The sequence below is a fragment of the Lampetra fluviatilis genome, unplaced genomic scaffold (genome assembly GCF_964198595.1).
Source record: "Lampetra fluviatilis unplaced genomic scaffold, kcLamFluv1.1 SCAFFOLD_357, whole genome shotgun sequence".
Lineage (NCBI taxonomy): Eukaryota > Metazoa > Chordata > Hyperoartia > Petromyzontiformes > Petromyzontidae > Lampetra > Lampetra fluviatilis.
The window spans coordinates 77,659-94,790 of record NW_027621061.1 but is presented as its reverse complement, the minus strand read 5'-3'; the positions used below and the strand labels follow the sequence as shown (position 1 = coordinate 94,790).

The following is a 17,132-nucleotide window of genomic DNA, read 5'->3' as shown; positions in this document are numbered from 1 at the left end:
TACTCACCTACTTACTCACCTACTCACTCACCTACTCACCTACTCACTCACCTACTCACCTACTCACCTACTCACTCACCTACTCACTCACCTACTCACCTACTCACCTACTCACTCACTCACCTACTCACCTACTCACTCACTCACCTACTCACTCACCTACTCACTCACCCACTCACCACCCATCCACCACTCACACCCACCCACCCACTCACCCACCCACTCACCCCACCCACCCACTCACCCACCCACTCACCCACCCACCCACCCACCCACCCACTCACCCACCCACCCACCCACCCACCCACTCACCCACCCACCCACCCTCCCACTCACCAACCCACCCACTCACCCACTCACCCACTCACCCACCCACCCCACCCACTCACCCACTCACCCACCCACCCACCCACTCACCCACCCACCCACTCACCCACTCACCCACCCACCCACCCACTCACTCACTCACCCACCCACCCACTCACTCACTACCACCCACTCACTCACTCACCCACCCACCCACCCACTCACCCACCCACCCACCCACTCACCCACCCACCCACCCACTCACCCACCCACTCACTCACCCACCCACCCACTCACCCACTCACCCACTCACCCACCCACCCACCCACTCACCCACCCACCCACCCACTCACTCACCCACCCACCCACCCACCCACTCACCCACCCACCCACCCACCCACTCACTCACCCACCCACTCACTCACTCACTCACCCACCCACCCACTCACTCACCCACCCACCCACTCACTCACTCACCCACCCACACCACCCACTCACTCACTCACCCACCCACCCACCCACCCACTCACCCACCCACCACCCACTCACCCACCCACTCACTCACTCACTCACCCACCCACTCACTCACTCACTCACCCACTCACTCACTCACTCACCCACTCACTCACCCACCCACTCACTCACTCACTCACCCACCCACCCACTCACTCACCCACTCACTCACTCACCCACTCACCCACTCACCCACCACCCACTCACCCACCCACTCACCCACCCACCCACCCACCCACTCACCCACCCCCACCCACCCACCCACTCACTCACTCACCCACCCACCCACCCACTCACTCACTCACCCACCCACCCACCCACTCACTCACTCACCCACCCACCCACCCACTCACTCACCCACCCACTCACTCACTCACTCACCCACTCACTCACCCACCCACTCACTCACTCACTCACCCACCCACCCACTCACTCACCCACTCACTCACTCACCCACTCACCCACCCACCCACCCACTCACCCACCCACTCACCCACCCACCCACCCACTCACCCACCCACCCACCCACCCACCCACTCACTCACTCACTCACCCACCCACCCACCCACTCACTCACTCACTCACCCACCCACCCACTCACTCACTCACTCACCCACCCACCCACCCACTCACTCACCCACCCACCCACCCACCCACTCACTCACTCACCCACCCACCCACCCACTCACTCACTCACTCACCCCACCCACTCACTCACCCACCCACGTCTGTGTCTCTCCCCCACCCACGTCTCTCCAGGTTTGAGAAGTTCAACACTCGCTACCTGAAGCGCGTCCTGCTGCGCGACCCGACCTCCCGGGAGTCGTCCATCGTGAACACGTACAACAAGATCGAGCGTCGCCTCGCCATCCAGCAGATCACACACGCACCCTCCACCGCCTCCGCTCTGTGGGTACCACACACACACACACGTACACACACGTGTACACACACACACACACGTACACACACACACATCGTGAACACGTACAACAAGATCGAGCGTCGCCTCGCCATCCAGCAGATCACACACGCACCCTCCACCGCCTCCGCTCTGTGGGTACCACACACACACAACACGTACACACACACACACACGTGTACACACACACACACACGTGTACACACACACACACGCACACACACACACGTACACACACACACACACGCACACACACACACGTGTACACACACACACACACACACGTGTACACACACACACACACGCACACACACACACACGTGTACACACACACATGCACACACACGTGTACACACACACAACGCACACACACACACGTACACACACACGTACACACACACACACATCGTGAACACGTACAACAAGATCGAGCGTCGCCTCGCCATCCAGCAGATCACACACGCACCCTCCACCGCCTCCGCTCTGTACGTAACACACACACACGTACAGGCACACGCACACAGGCACACGTACACACACGTACACATGCACACACACCATACTGTACTGCACACCACGTAACACCGCCAGCCTCAAATGAGCTACCCGGTGTAGCGGTGGTGTGTAGTAAACATCGTGGTGGTGGTGGTGCTGGCCACCCACCCCCCTCTGTGTGTGTAGCCACAGTGCCGGTAGCCTTCATAGGTGCTCGCTAACAGCACTTGCCCCTACAATCTGTTAGAGGCTACACGGGGGACCTTTGCCTGTGTAGGTAGCTACTACTAACAGCACTTGCCCCGACACTCTGTCAAGGCTACACGGGGGACCTTTGTCTGTGTGTGTAGCTACTACTAACAGCACTTGCCCCTACAGTCTGTTAGAGGCTACGCGGGGGACCTTTGCCTGTGTGTGTGTGCCAGGTACCGTCAGGGCGAGGAGGCGGTGGTGGTGGCGCCAGAGACGATGAACCCGGAGCGCATGGAGGACGTTCGCAAACTCGTGGAGCAGCACTTCTACAGAACACGTCAACGCGTACGTACACACACACAGTGTACACACACACAGTGTACACACACACACACAGTGTACACACACACACAGTGTACACACACACAGTGTACACACACACAGTGTACACACACACAGTGTACACACACACACAGTGTACACACACACAGTGTACACACACACAGTGTACACACACACAGTGTACACACACACACACAGTGTACACACACACACAGTGTACACACACACACAGTGTACACACACACAGTGTACACACACACAGTGTACACACACACACAGTGTACACACACACACAGTGTACACACACACAGTGTACACACACACAGTGTACACACACACACACAGTGTACACACACACACAGTGTACACACACACAGTGTACACACACACACAGTGTACACACACACAGTGTACACACACACACAGTGCACACACACACACACAGTGTACACACACACAGTGTACACACACACAGTGTACACACACACAGTGTACACACACACAGTGTACACACACAGTGTACACACACAGTGTACACACACAGTGTACACACACAGTGTACACACACACAGTGTACACACACAGTGTACACACACACAGTGTACACACACACAGTGTACACACACACAGTGTACACACACAGTGTACACACACACACAGTGTACACACACAGTGTACACACACAGTGTACACACACACAGTGTACACACACACAGTGTACACACACAGTGCACACACACAGTGCACACACACACACACAGTGTACACACACACAGTGTACACACACACAGTGTACACACACACAGTGTACACACACAGTGTACACACACACAGTGTACACACACAGTGTACACACACAGTGTACACACACAGTGTACACACACACACAGTGTACACACACAGTGTACACACACACAGTGTACACACACACAGTGTACACACACAGTGTAGACACACACACAGTGTACACACACAGTGTACACACACAGTGTACACACACAGTGTACACACACACACAGTGTACACACACACACAGTGTACACACACACACAGTGTACACACACACAGTGTACACACACACACAGTGTACACACACAGTGTACACACACACACAGTGTACACACACACACAGTGTACACACACACAGTGTACACACACAGTGTACACACACACACAGTGTACACACACAGTGTACACACGCAGTGTACACACACACACACAGTGTACACACGCAGTGTACACACACACAGTGCACACACACACACAGTGTACACACACACACAGTGTACACACACACAGTGTACACACACACAGTGTACACACACACAGTGTACACACACACACACAGTGTACACACACACACAGTGTACACACACACAGTGTACACACACACAGTGCACACACACACACAGTGTACACACACACAGTGTACACACACACAGTGTACACACACACACACAGTGTACACACACACAGTGTACACACACACACACAGTGTACACACACACAGTGTACACACATACAGTGTACACACACACAGTGTACACACACACAGTGTACACACACACAGTGTACACACACACACACAGTGTACACACACACAGTGTACACACACACAGTGTACACACACACACACAGTGTACACACACACAGTGTACACACACACACACAGTGTACACACACACAGTGTACACACATACAGTGTACACGCCAACGCATACGTACAAAGACAAAGATCCCCCGTATAGCCTTGACAGAGTGTAGGGGCAAGTGCTATTAGCAAGAACCTATGAAGGCTACCGGCACTGTGGCTACACACACAGAGGGGGTGGGTGGCCAGCACCACCACCACCATCACCACCACCATCACCACCACCATCACCACCAGCACCACCATCACCACCACCATCACCACCATCACCATCACCACCACCACCATCACCACCACCATCACCACCACCACCAGCACCACCACCACCACCATCACCACCACCATCACCACCACCATCACCACCACCATCACCACCAGCACCACCACCACCACCATCACCACCACCATCACCACCACCATCACCACCAGCACCACCATCACCACCACCATCACCACCATCACCATCACCACCACCACCATCACCACCACCATCACCACCACCACCAGCACCACCACCACCACCACCATCACCACCACCATCACCACCACCATCACCACCAGCACCACCACCACCACCATCACCACCATCACCACCACCACCATCACCACCACCACCATCACCACCACCATCACCACCACCATCACCACCAGCACCACCACCACCACCATCACCACCACCATCACCACCACCATCACCACCAGCACCACCATCACCACCACCATCACCACCATCACCATCACCACCACCACCATCACCACCACCATCACCACCACCACCAGCACCACCACCACCACCACCATCACCACCACCATCACCACCACCATCACCACCAGCACCACCACCATCACCACCATCACCACCACCACCATCACCACCACCACCATCACCACCACCATCACCACCATCACCACCATCACCACCACCGCCATCACCACCACCGCCATCACCACCACCAGCACCACCATCACCACCACCACCACCAGCACCACCACCATCACCACCATCACCACCACCACCACGCCCGGCCGCCTTTGTCTCCCCAGTGGCGATGTTCACGACGCTACACCAGCTACTCACTTGAGGCTGAGTCGACCTAGGGGAGGTACCGGTTCAGATGATCTTTGCCACTGAGCGGGAATTGAACTCTGCCGGGTTCGTAGCGCAGCGTAGCGCTAACCACTGCACCACCACTCCTCACTCACACACACACAGTGCGCTAACCACTGCACCACCACTCCCCACTCACACACACACACACAGTGCGCTAACCACTGCACCACCACTCCCCACTCACACACACACAGTGCGCTAACCACTGCACCACCACTCCCCACAAAGACACATACAGTGCGCTAACCACTGCACCACCACTCCCCACACAGACACACACAGTGCGCTAACCACTGCACCACCACTCCCCCCCCCCACCCCTCCCACCCCCTAAACCCCCCCACCCCACCCCCCCACCCCACCCCCACCCCACCCCCACCCCACCCCCTCCCCCCCCACCCCCCCACCCCCCTCCCCCCACCTACCTACCCCCCTCCCCACCTCCCCACCCCACCCCCACCCCACCCCCTCCCCGACCCCACCCCCCCACCCCACCCACACCCCCCCACCCCTCCCTCACCACCAGCTGACTTCCTACAACCGCCACACGCTGCCTGCTGACCTCATGGAGAAGCAGGCCGGAGAGATTCTCTTGCGACGGCGCAAGTTCAACGACCTCAAGCGGCGGGTGAGGGGGGGGGTGAGGGGGAGGGGGGGGTGAGGGGGGTGAGGGGGGGGAGGGGGGGGGGAGGGGGGGGAGGGGGAGGGGGGTGAGGGGGGAGGAGGGGGGGGGGGGAGGGTGAGAGGGGGGAGCCGTGGTGATGGTGGTGGTGGTGGTGATGGTGGTGGTTATGGTGGTGGTGACGATGGTGGTGGTGGTGATGGTGGTGATGATGGTGGTGACGATGGTGGTGGCGGTGGTGATGGTGGTGACGGTGGTGGTGGCGATGGTGATGATGGTGATGGCGGTGATGGTGGTGATGGTGGTGGTGATGGTGGTGGTGATGGTGGTGGTGATGGTGGTGGTGATGGTGGTGGTGGTGGTGGTGATGGTGGTGGTGACGGTGGTGGTGGTGGTGATGGGCGTGGTGGTGATGGTGATGGTGGTGACGGTGGTGGTGGCGGTGGTGATGGTGGTGACGGTGGTGGTGGCGATGGTGATGATGGTGATGGCGGTGATGGTGGTGATGGTGGTGGTGATGGTGGTGGTGATGGTGGTGGTGATGGTGGTGGTGGTGGTGACGGTGGTGGTGATGGGCGTGGTGGCGATGGTGGTGGTGGTGGCGATGGTGGTGGTGGCGATGGTTGTTGTTTCCGTGGTGGCTGCAGTTCAACTCGGAGCGGCCCAAGCGTGGGGAGCTGCAGCACCAGCTGTCCGTCCCCACGGAGGCGGCTCACGGACACAAGTTGAACCGCGCCAAGACAGGTGGGGGCCTCACCCTGCAGGGCTACCACACACACACACTCACTCACACACACTCACACACACTCACACACACAGACACACACACACTCACACACACAGACACACACACAGACACACACACACTCACACACACAGAGACACACACACACTCACTCACACACACAGAGACACACACACAGAGACACACACACAGAGACACACACACAGACACACACACACTCACACACACAGAGACACACACACAGACACACACACACTCACACACACAGAGACACACACACACTCACACACACAGAGACACACACACAGAGACACACACACAGACACACACACACTCACACACACACAGACACACACACAGACACACACACACTCACACACACAGAGACACACACACACTCACTCACACACACAGAGACACACACACAGAGACACACACACAGACACACACACACTTACACACACAGAGACACACACACAGACACACACACACTCACACACACAGAGACACACACACACTCACTCACACACACAGAGACACACACACAGACACACACACACTCACACACACAGAGACACACACACAGACACACACACACTCACACACACAGAGACACACACACACTCACTCACACACACAGAGACACACACACAGACACACACACACTCACACACACAGAGACACACACACAGACACACACACACTCACACACACAGACACACACACACACACTCACATAGTGTAGTGTATAGTGTCGTGTTGCAGTGTATAATGTAGTGTATAATGTAGTGTATAATGTAGTATAGTGTAGTATGTAGTAGTAGTTTGTGTGTGTGACTCACTGCGTGTGCCCGCGACGTTGCGAGTGCAGTGGGCTACTACGTGGACGAGACGGAGGAGGGGGACGAGGAGGTCGCGACCCCCGCGACCCCCCGTGACCCCCGCGACCCCCGCGACGACCCCGGCACCCCCGGCGACGAGGACGTCTTCACCCCCGGCGACGTCACCGCCGGCTCTCCCCCAGGTCCGCTCCGACAAAAAACTACAATCAACGTTGTCACAACGTGACCCCGTGGTGACCCCGTGGTGTGACCCCGTGGTGACCCCACAGAGTGACCCCGTGGTGACCCCCGTGCTGTGACCCCGTGGTGTGACCCCGTGGTGCGACCTCGTGGTGACCCCACAGTGTGACCCCGTGGTGACCCGTGGTGACCCCACAGAGTGACCCCACAGTGCGACCTCGTGGTGACCCCGTGGTGTGACCCCTTAGTGACCCCGTGGTGTGACCCCGTGGTGTGACCCCATGGTGACCCCACAGTGACCCCACAGTGTGACCTCGTGGTGACCCCGTGGTGTGACCCCGTGGTATATATGTATATTATGTTTGTGCATTAATGTGCGTACATTATGTATGCAGATTATGTGTGCAAATAATGTGAGTGAGTCAGTTACTAGATGAGTGGGTGAGTGGCTGAGCGAGTGAGTGAGTGAGTGGATGGGTGAGCGAGTGGGTGAGTGAGTGGCTGGGTGAGTGGCTGGGTGAGCGAGTGAGTGGCTGGGTGAGTGGCTGGGTGAGTGGCTGGGTGAGCGAGTGAGTGGCTGGGTGAGCGAGTGAGTGGCTGGGTGAGTGGCTGGGTGAGCGAGTGAGTGACTGGGTGAGTGGCTGGGTGAGCGAGTGAGTGGCTGGGTGAGCGAGTGAGTGGCTGGGTGAGTGGCTGGGTGAGCGAGTGAGTGGCTGGGTGAGTGGCTGGGTGAGCGAGTGAGTGGCTGGGTGAGTGGCTGGGTGAGCGAGTGAGTGGCTGGGTGAGTGGCTGGGTGAGCGAGTGAGTGGCTGGGTGAGTGGCTGGGTGAGCGAGTGAGTGGCTGGGTGAGCGAGTGAGTGGCTGGGTGAGCGAGTGAGTGAGTGGCTGGGTGAGCGAGTGAGTGAGTGGCTGGGTGAGTGGCTGGGTGAGCGAGTGAGTGGCTGGGTGAGTGGCTGGGTGAGCGAGTGAGTGGCTGGGTGAGTGGCTGAGTGAGCGAGTGAGTGGCTGGGTGAGTGGCTGGGTGGGGTGGCTGGGTGAGTGGCTGAGTGAGCGAGTGAGTGAGTGGCTGGGTGAGCGAGTGGGTGAGCGAGCGAGTGGGTGAGTGGCTGGGTGAGCGAGTGAGTGAGTGGCTGGGTGAGCGGCTGGGTGAGTGGCTGGGTGAGTGGCTGAGTGAGCGAGTGAGTGAGTGGCTGGGTGAGTGGCTGAGCGAGTGAGTGAGTGGCTGGGTGAGCGAGTGGGTGAGTGGCTGGGTGAGCGAGTGAGTGGCTGGGTGAGTGGCTGGGTGAGTGGCTGGGTGAGCGAGTGGGTGAGCGAGTGGGTGAGCGAGTGAGTGAGTGGCTGGGTGAGCGAGTGGGTGAGCGAGTGAGTGAGTGGCTGGGTGAGCGGCTGGGTGAGCGAGTGAGTGAGTGAGTGAGTTACTAGATGAGTGGCTGGCTGAGCGAGTGAGTGAGCGAGTGGGTGAGTGACTGGGTGAGGGACTGGCTGAGCGAGTGAGTGAGTGGCTGGGTGAGCGAGTGGGTGAGCGACTGAGTGAGCGAGTGGCTGAGTGAGTGGCTGGGTGAGTGGCTGAGTGAGTGGCTGGGTGAGTGGCTGAGTGAGTGGCTGGGTGAGTGGGTGAGCGAGCAAGTGAGTGAGTGGCTGGGTGAGTGGCTAGGTGAGGGACTGGGTGAGCGAGTGAGTGAGTTACTAGGTGAGCGGCTGGGTGAGCGGCTGGGTGAGCAAGTGAGTGAGTGGCTGAGTGAGCCAGTGAGTGAGTGGCTGGTTGAGTGGCTGAGCCAGTGAGTGAGTGAGCGAGTGAGTGAGTGGCTGGGTGAGTGGCTGAGTGAGTGGCTGAGTGAGCGAGTGAGCGAGTGAGTGAGTGAGTTACTAGGTGAGTGGCTGGGTGAGCGACTGAGCGATGTAACCCGGCCGTCTTTGTCTCTCCAGGCTTCCCCAACAACGGCCCTCCCCAGAAGCCTCGTGGCCCGCGGCTTGGATCAGAGCCCGGGCCACCGCGTCCTGGGCCCAGCTTTGAGGAGGAGGAAGAGGAGGAGGAAGATGATGGTGGTGGTGGTGGTGGTGGAACAAGCCAACCCTTCCTCAAAAAGAATGCGTGACGGAGGTGTGGGGGTGGTGGTCATAGTGGTTTAGATGGTGGTGGTTGTGGTGATGGTGGTGATGATGGTGGTGGTGGTGATGGAACAAGCCAACCCTTCCTCAAAAAGAATGCGTGACGGAGGTGTGGGGGTGGTGGTCATGGTGGTGGTGGTGATGGTGGTGGTTGTGGTGATGGTGGTGATGGTGGTGGTGATGGTGATGATGGTCATGGTGGTTTAGATGGTGGTGGTCATGGTGGTTTAGATGGTGGTGGTGGTTGTGGTGATGGTGATGGTGGTGATGGTGGTTTAGATGGTGGTGGTGATGGTGGTGATGGCCACCCCCATTACCCGCAACGTTCCCCTCTGTGACCCACGTGGTCTCTCATCCACACCAACACTCCTACTACCACTACTACTACCAACACCACTACTACCACCACTACTACCACCACTACTACCACCACTCCTACTACCAACACTACCACCACTACCACTACTTCTACCACCACTACTACCACCACTACCACCACCACTACCACCACCACTACTACCACTACTACTACCACCACTACTACTACCACTCCTACTACTACCACACTACCACCACTCCTACTACCACTACCACCACACTACCACTCCTACTACCACTCCTACTACCACTCCTACTACTACTCCTACTACCACTACTACCACCACTCCTACCACCAACACCACTACTACCACCACCACTACCACTCCTACTACCACCACTACTACCAACACTACCACCACTCCTACTACCACCACCACTACTACCACTACCACCACTACCACCACCACCACTACCACCACCACTACCACTTCCACCACCACTACCACCACCACCACTACTACCACCACCACCACTACCACTCCTACCACCACCGAGTGACGAGTCTACTCTGCATGGTGCTCAGTGTCCGCGTCTCGTGGAGGGATGTTGGTCGCTGTGCGTTGTGCGTCTGTCTCCGGGGTGACTGCGTCACCATGAACTCCGCTTGCAGGTCCTGGACACATTTCACATCGCCCCTCGTGACAAATGTGCACACCGGTGAGTGAGTAAAGCAATGAATTTACTCACTTGTCAAAATAGCGATAACTTTATCTTTAAAGGGAATAGCAGTGCTGCCAATAATACTCACCCAGCCACTCACCCACCTACTCACCCAGCCACCCACCTACTCACCCACTCACCCACCCACTCACCCAGCCACTCACCCACCTCACCCAGCCACCCACCCACTCACCTACTCACCCACTCACCCAGCCACTCACCTACTCACCCACTTACCCACCCACTCACCCAGCCACTCACCCACCTACTCACCCAGCCACCCACCCACTCACCCACCCACTCACTCACCTACTCACTCAGCCACCCACCCACTCACCTACTCACCCACTCACCCAGCCACTCACCCACTCACCCAGCTACTCACCTACTCACCCACCCACCTACTCACCCACTCATCCATCGGGAGTCAGCTTAACGGGGGCTGGCGGTGTGGGTGGTGGTGGTGGTGGGGTATGTGTGATGATGGTGGTGTGGGTGGTATGTGTGTGGGTGGTCTGTGCGGGTGGTCTGTGTGTGGGTGGTAGTGTTACTGATGGTGGTCGTGGTGTGTTTTGATGGGCAATGTTCGTCTATGGCAGTGCTGAGTCTATAGGCAGTGCTGAGTCTATGGGTGACAGTGCTGAGTCTATGGGTGACAGTGCTGAGTCTATGGGTGGCAGTGCTGAGTCTATGGGTGACAGTGCTGAGTCTATGGGTGACAGTGCTGAGTCTATGGGTGGCAGTGCTGAGTCTATGGGTGACAGTGCTGAGTCTGTGGGTGACAGTGCTGAGTCTATGGGTAGCAGTGCTGAGTCTGTGGGTGACAGTGCTGAGTCTATGGATGGCAGTGTTGAGTCTATGGGTGACAGTGCTGAGTCTATGGGTAGCAGTGCTGAGTCTATGGGTGGCAGTGCTGAGTCTATGGGTGGCAGTGCTGAGTCTATGGGTGGCAGTGCTGAGTCTATGGGTGACAGTGCTGAGTCTATGGGTGGCAGTGTTGAGTCTATGGGTGGCAGTGTTGAGTCTGGGTGGCAGTGCTGAGTCTATGGGTGGCAGTGCTGAGTCTATGGGTGACAGTGCTGAGTCTATGGGTGGCAGTGTTGAGTCTATGGGTGGCAGTGTTGAGCCTATGGGTGACAGTGCAGAGTTTATGGCAGTGTTGAGTCTATGGGTAGCAGTGTTGAGTCTATGGGTGACAGTTGTGAGTCTATGGGTGGCAGTGCTGAGTCTATGGGTGACAGTGCTGAGTCTATGGGTGGCAGTGCAGAGTTTATGGCAGTGTTGAGTCTATGGGTAGCAGTGTTGAGTCTATGGGTGACAGTGCTGAGTCTATGGGTGACAGTGTTGAGTCTATGGGTGACAGTGCTGAGTCTATGGGTGGCAGTGCTGAGTCTATGGGTGGCAGTGCTGAGTCTATGGCAGTGCTGAGTCTATGGGTGACAGTGCTGAGTCTATGGCAGTGCTGAGTCTATGGGTGACAGTGCTGAGTCTATGGGTGACAGTGCTGAGTCTATGGGTGACAGTGCTGAGTCTATGGCAGTGCTGAGTCTATGGGTGACAGTGCTGAGTCTATGGCAGTGCTGAGTCTATGGGTGGCAGTGCTGAGTCTATGGCAGTGCTGAGTCTATGGGTGACAGTGCTGAGTCTATGGGTGACAGTGCTGAGTCTATGGGTGACAGTGCTGAGTCTATGGGTGACAGTGCTGAGTCTATGGCAGTGCTGAGTCTATGGGTGACAGTGCTGAGTCTATGGGTGGCAGTGCTGAGTCTATGGGTGGCAGTACTGAGTCTATGGCAGTGCTGAGTCTATGGGTGACAGTGCTGAGTCTATGGGTGGCAGTGCTGAGTCTATGGGTGACTGTGCTGAGTCTATGGCAGTGCTGAGTCTATGGGTGACAATGCTGAGTCTATGGGTGACAGTGCTGAGTCTGTGGGTGACAGTGCTGAGTCTATGGGTGACAGTGCTGAGTCTATGGGTGGCAGTGCTGAGTCTATGGGTGACAGTGCTGAGTCTGTGGGTGGCAGTGCTGAGTCTGTGGGTGACAGTGCTGAGTCTATGGGTGACAGTGCTGAGTCTATGGGTGACAGTGCTGGGTCTATGGGTGGCAGTGCTGAGTCTATGGGTGACAGTGCTGAGTCTATGGGTGACAGTGTTGAGTCTATGGGTGACAGTGCTGAGTCTATGGGTGACAGTGCTGAGTCTGTGGGTGACAGTGCTGAGTCTATGGGTGACAGTGCTGAGTCTATGGCAGTGCTGAGTCTATGGGTGACAGTGCTGAGTCTATGGGTGACAGTGCTGAGTCGATGGCAGTGCTGAGTCTATGGGTGACAGTGTTGAGTCTATGGGTGACAGTGCTGAGTCTATGGGTGACAGTGCTGAGTCTATGGGTGACAGTGCTGAGTCTATGGGTGGCAGTGTTGAGTCTATGGGTGGCAGTGTTGAGTCTATGGGTGGCAGTGCTGAGTCTATGGGTGACAGTGCTGAGTCTGTGGGTGACAGTGCTGAGTCTATGGGTGACAGTGCTGAGTCTATGGCAGTGCTGAGTCTATGGGTGACAGTGCTGAGTCTATGGGTGACAGTGCTGAGTCGATGGCAGTGCTGAGTCTATGGGTGACAGTGTTGAGTCTATGGGTGACAGTGCTGAGTCTATGGGTGACAGTGCTGAGTCTATGGGTGACAGTGCTGAGTCTATGGGTGGCAGTGTTGAGTCTATGGGTGGCAGTGTTGAGTCTATGGGTGGCAGTGCTGAGTCTATGGGTGACAGTGCTGAGTCTATGGGTGACAGTGCTGAGTCTATGGGTGACAGTGCTGAGTCTATGGGTGGCAGTACTGAGTCTATGGCAGTGCTGAGTCTATGGGTGACAGTGCTGAGTCTATGGCAGTGCTGAGTCTTTGGGTGACAGTGCTGAGTCTATGGGTGGCAGTGCTCAGTCTATGGGTGACAGTGCTGAGTCTATGGCAGTGCTGAGTCTATGGGTGACAGTGCTGAGTCTATGGCAGTGCTGAGTCTATGGGTGACAGTGCTGAGTCTATGGGTGGCAGTACTGAGTCTATGGCAGTGCTGAGTCTATGGGTGGCAGTGCTGAGTCTATGGGTGGCAGTGCTGAGTCTATGGGTGGCAGTGCTGAGTCTATGGGTGGCAGTACTGAGTCTATGGGTGACAGTGCTGAGTTTGTGGGACAATGTTATTGTTTGGACCACGTAAGATGATAAGCAATGTTAGATGGGCCATGTTAGTTTATGAGAAGTCAGAGGCACAAACTCAAATCGTCGTTACGCAGCGGACAGACAATCACAGGGGGAGGGGCTAGACGGGGGGAGGGGCCAGACGGGGGGAGGTGCCAGGGGGGGAGGGGCTAGACGGGGGGAGGGGCCAGACCGAGGGGGGGCCAGGGGGGAGGGGCTAGACGGGGGAGGGGCTAGACGTGGGGCGGGGCCAGGCGGGGGGAGGGGCCAGGCGGGGGGGAGGGGTCAGAGTTGAGCCGTTGGTTGGGTGGTCGCCGCTCGCGACGCAACCAGTTGCGTGGACGGATCTCGTGCGTCAAGCGGTCGCGTGCAACTGGTTTCCCGCGGGTTGCAGAGAGGAGTGGGGGGGGGGCTGGGGGGGTGCTGGGTCGGTCGGGCGAACGCGGTGGGGACATCTCGGATTGGCGGTTGTGGCGGTTTTGGTGGTGGCGGTTTTGGTGGTGGTGGTTTTGGTGGTGGCGGTTTTGGTGGCGGTTTTGGTGGTGGCGGTTTTGGTGGTGGTGGTTTTGGTGGTGGCGGTTTTGGTGGTGGTTTTGGTGGTGGCGGTTTTGGTGGTGGCGGTTTTGGTTGTGGTGGTTTTGGTGGTGGTGGTTTTGGTGGTGGCGGTTTTGGTGGTGGCGGTTTTGGTTGTGGTGGTTTTGGTGGTGGCGGTTTTGGTGGTGGCGGTTTTGGTGGTGGCGGTTTTGGTGGTGGCGGTTTTGGTGGTGGTGGTGGTGGTGGTTGTGGTGGTGGTGTTTTTGTTGGTGTGGTGAGTGCGCTTTGAGGGGCGAAGGTGAACTTTGGTGTTTTTTGGGGCTTTTAAATGGTGACAAACATCTCGTTTTTTACACAAAGTGTGTTTGTAGTTCATGACGACGACGATGACGATGATGACGATGATGCTGCTGATGATGATGCGATGTGAATAGTTCCTGTCCGGGGTGCTGCTTAGGGTTAGACATTCCTCAGTGAGTTCACTTTGTAATACAGAGCAGCATGCGAGTGTGTGTGTCTGTGTGTGTGTCTGTGTGTGTCTGTGTGTGTGTCTGTGTGTGTGTGTCTGTGTGTGTGTAGGTGGGTGTGTGTCTGTGTGTGTCTGTGTGTGTGTGTCTGTGTGTGTGTGTCTGTGTGTGTGTGTGTGTCGGTGTGTGTATGTCTGTGTGTGTGTGTCTGTGTGTGTGTCTGTGTGTGTGTCTGCGTGTGTCTTTGTCTCGTGGTGTCAAAGTGCACCTACCCTGGCACAAGTGCTGTGGTGACATCACCACTCAGCTGTGAATGGCAGCTGTTGTCGTGTTTGTGGTATCTCTACGTGTGTGTGTGTCAGTGTGTGTGTGTGTCTATGTGTGTGTGTGTGTCAGTGTGTGTGTGTGTTTATGTGTGTGTCGGTGTGTGTTTGTCTATGTGTGTGTGTCAGTGGAGGCATGCAGGGCAAGGGTGATGAGTCGGCTGCCTTCCATGACCCCCCAGGTGCTGGATAAATTGCCCCCTCAAGATGGAGGAGGCATCTTGTCGGGTGACTTTAACGCCCGAGTTGGCCATGACCCAGGCACCAGAATTCAGCGTCGGGCAGAGACGATCTCCCAAACGACCTGCTGAGGGAGGGTGGCATCTGTGCCAGAGGTCACAACCGGGTACCCGATACCCGTACCCTACTCAATACCCGGCTACCCGTACCCAGCCGGGTACGGGTACCCGTTTGCGACCCTGGTGCGGCCGGGTACGGGTAGGCCGTGAGTCACTGGTGAGTCACCGTTTGTCACTCATTTCGGGTAGGGTACGGGTAGGGAACGGGTACCCGTACCCGGCCGGGTATGGGTACGGGTACCCATTTGCGACCCTGGTGCGGCCGGGTACGGGTAAGGAATCAAAACCCGTTTGCGACCTCTGATCTGTGCGCAGACTGCCCTACGTGACATCATCACAACATTTACACTGAGACCTTTACCAGTGGCAAAATATAGCAATAGGTTTTTACCCTTTCAACTGGTACAAAAACTGACACCTTTATACAAGGCATCATGTTTGCAATAACCACAACACAAGCATTGCAAACATGATGCCTTGTATAAAGGTGTCAGTTTTTGTACCAGTTGAAAGGGTAAAAACCTATTACTATAATTTGCCACTGGTAAAGGAGATGTCTCATAGTGTAAATGCTTAACCCCGAGCTCTCAATACTCTGAGAGTGCGCTGTCTTTGAGTTGTACGCCTTTTGGCGTCATCTGGTCCAACACCCAATGGAGACTATGCTCTAAGAAAAGCTGTCTCGGGTGTGGACCAATCAACTTCAAGGACAGTGCATATCATTATCATCATCAGAGTTGTTTCTTTTTGTTTGCATTTTGACTGCTCGTGTTGTGGTTATTGCAAACATGATGCCTTGTATAAAGCTGTCAGTTTTGTACCAGTTGAAAGGGTAAAAACCTATCACTATCATCACAAGAGTTTGGACCACTGGATGGGTAAAAACCACAGGGGCATCTCACTGCTCCTTGTGAGGCTGGGAAAGGTCCTGCCAAGGATTATATTCAACATCGCCCTCTTCCCAGACAGCACGCTGAGTGAGGAGAGGCTTGCGGAGCTCCAATGTGGTTTCGGGCCGGGGCAGTCCTGCACAGACGCCACATTCTCCGTCTGCTTATTACAGCAGAGGCGTAGGGAATTCCAGCAGAAACTGCATCACTGCTTTATTGACCTGGTCAAGGGCTCTGCGTTGTTTTTCGAGTCCCTGACTCACAATCATTAAGGGCCTTCATGATGGTGGGCAGGCCCAATTGTAAAACTACGTGGCCGGGAGTCGGAGCCATTCCCTGTTCACTTTGGGATGCGACAGGGA

At 56.5% G+C, this 17,132-nt stretch overlaps 1 protein-coding gene across 1 annotated transcript; it reads left to right on the top strand.

Annotated features, from left to right (window-relative positions):
• The first annotated feature begins 2,151 nt into the window (after positions 1–2,151).
• Positions 2,152–14,366, top strand: LOC144954719 (sodium/hydrogen exchanger 2-like). The gene is made up of 6 exons (XM_078885157.1): positions 2,152–2,226; positions 2,662–2,773; positions 6,059–6,160; positions 6,802–6,898; positions 7,771–7,923; positions 9,848–14,366. The coding sequence occupies exons 2-6, from the start codon at positions 2,705–2,707 to the stop codon at positions 10,015–10,017; spliced, it is 591 nt and encodes a 196-aa protein (XP_078741283.1). The 5' UTR covers positions 2,152–2,226; positions 2,662–2,704; the 3' UTR covers positions 10,018–14,366.
• The last annotated feature ends 2,766 nt before the right edge of the window (positions 14,367–17,132 follow it).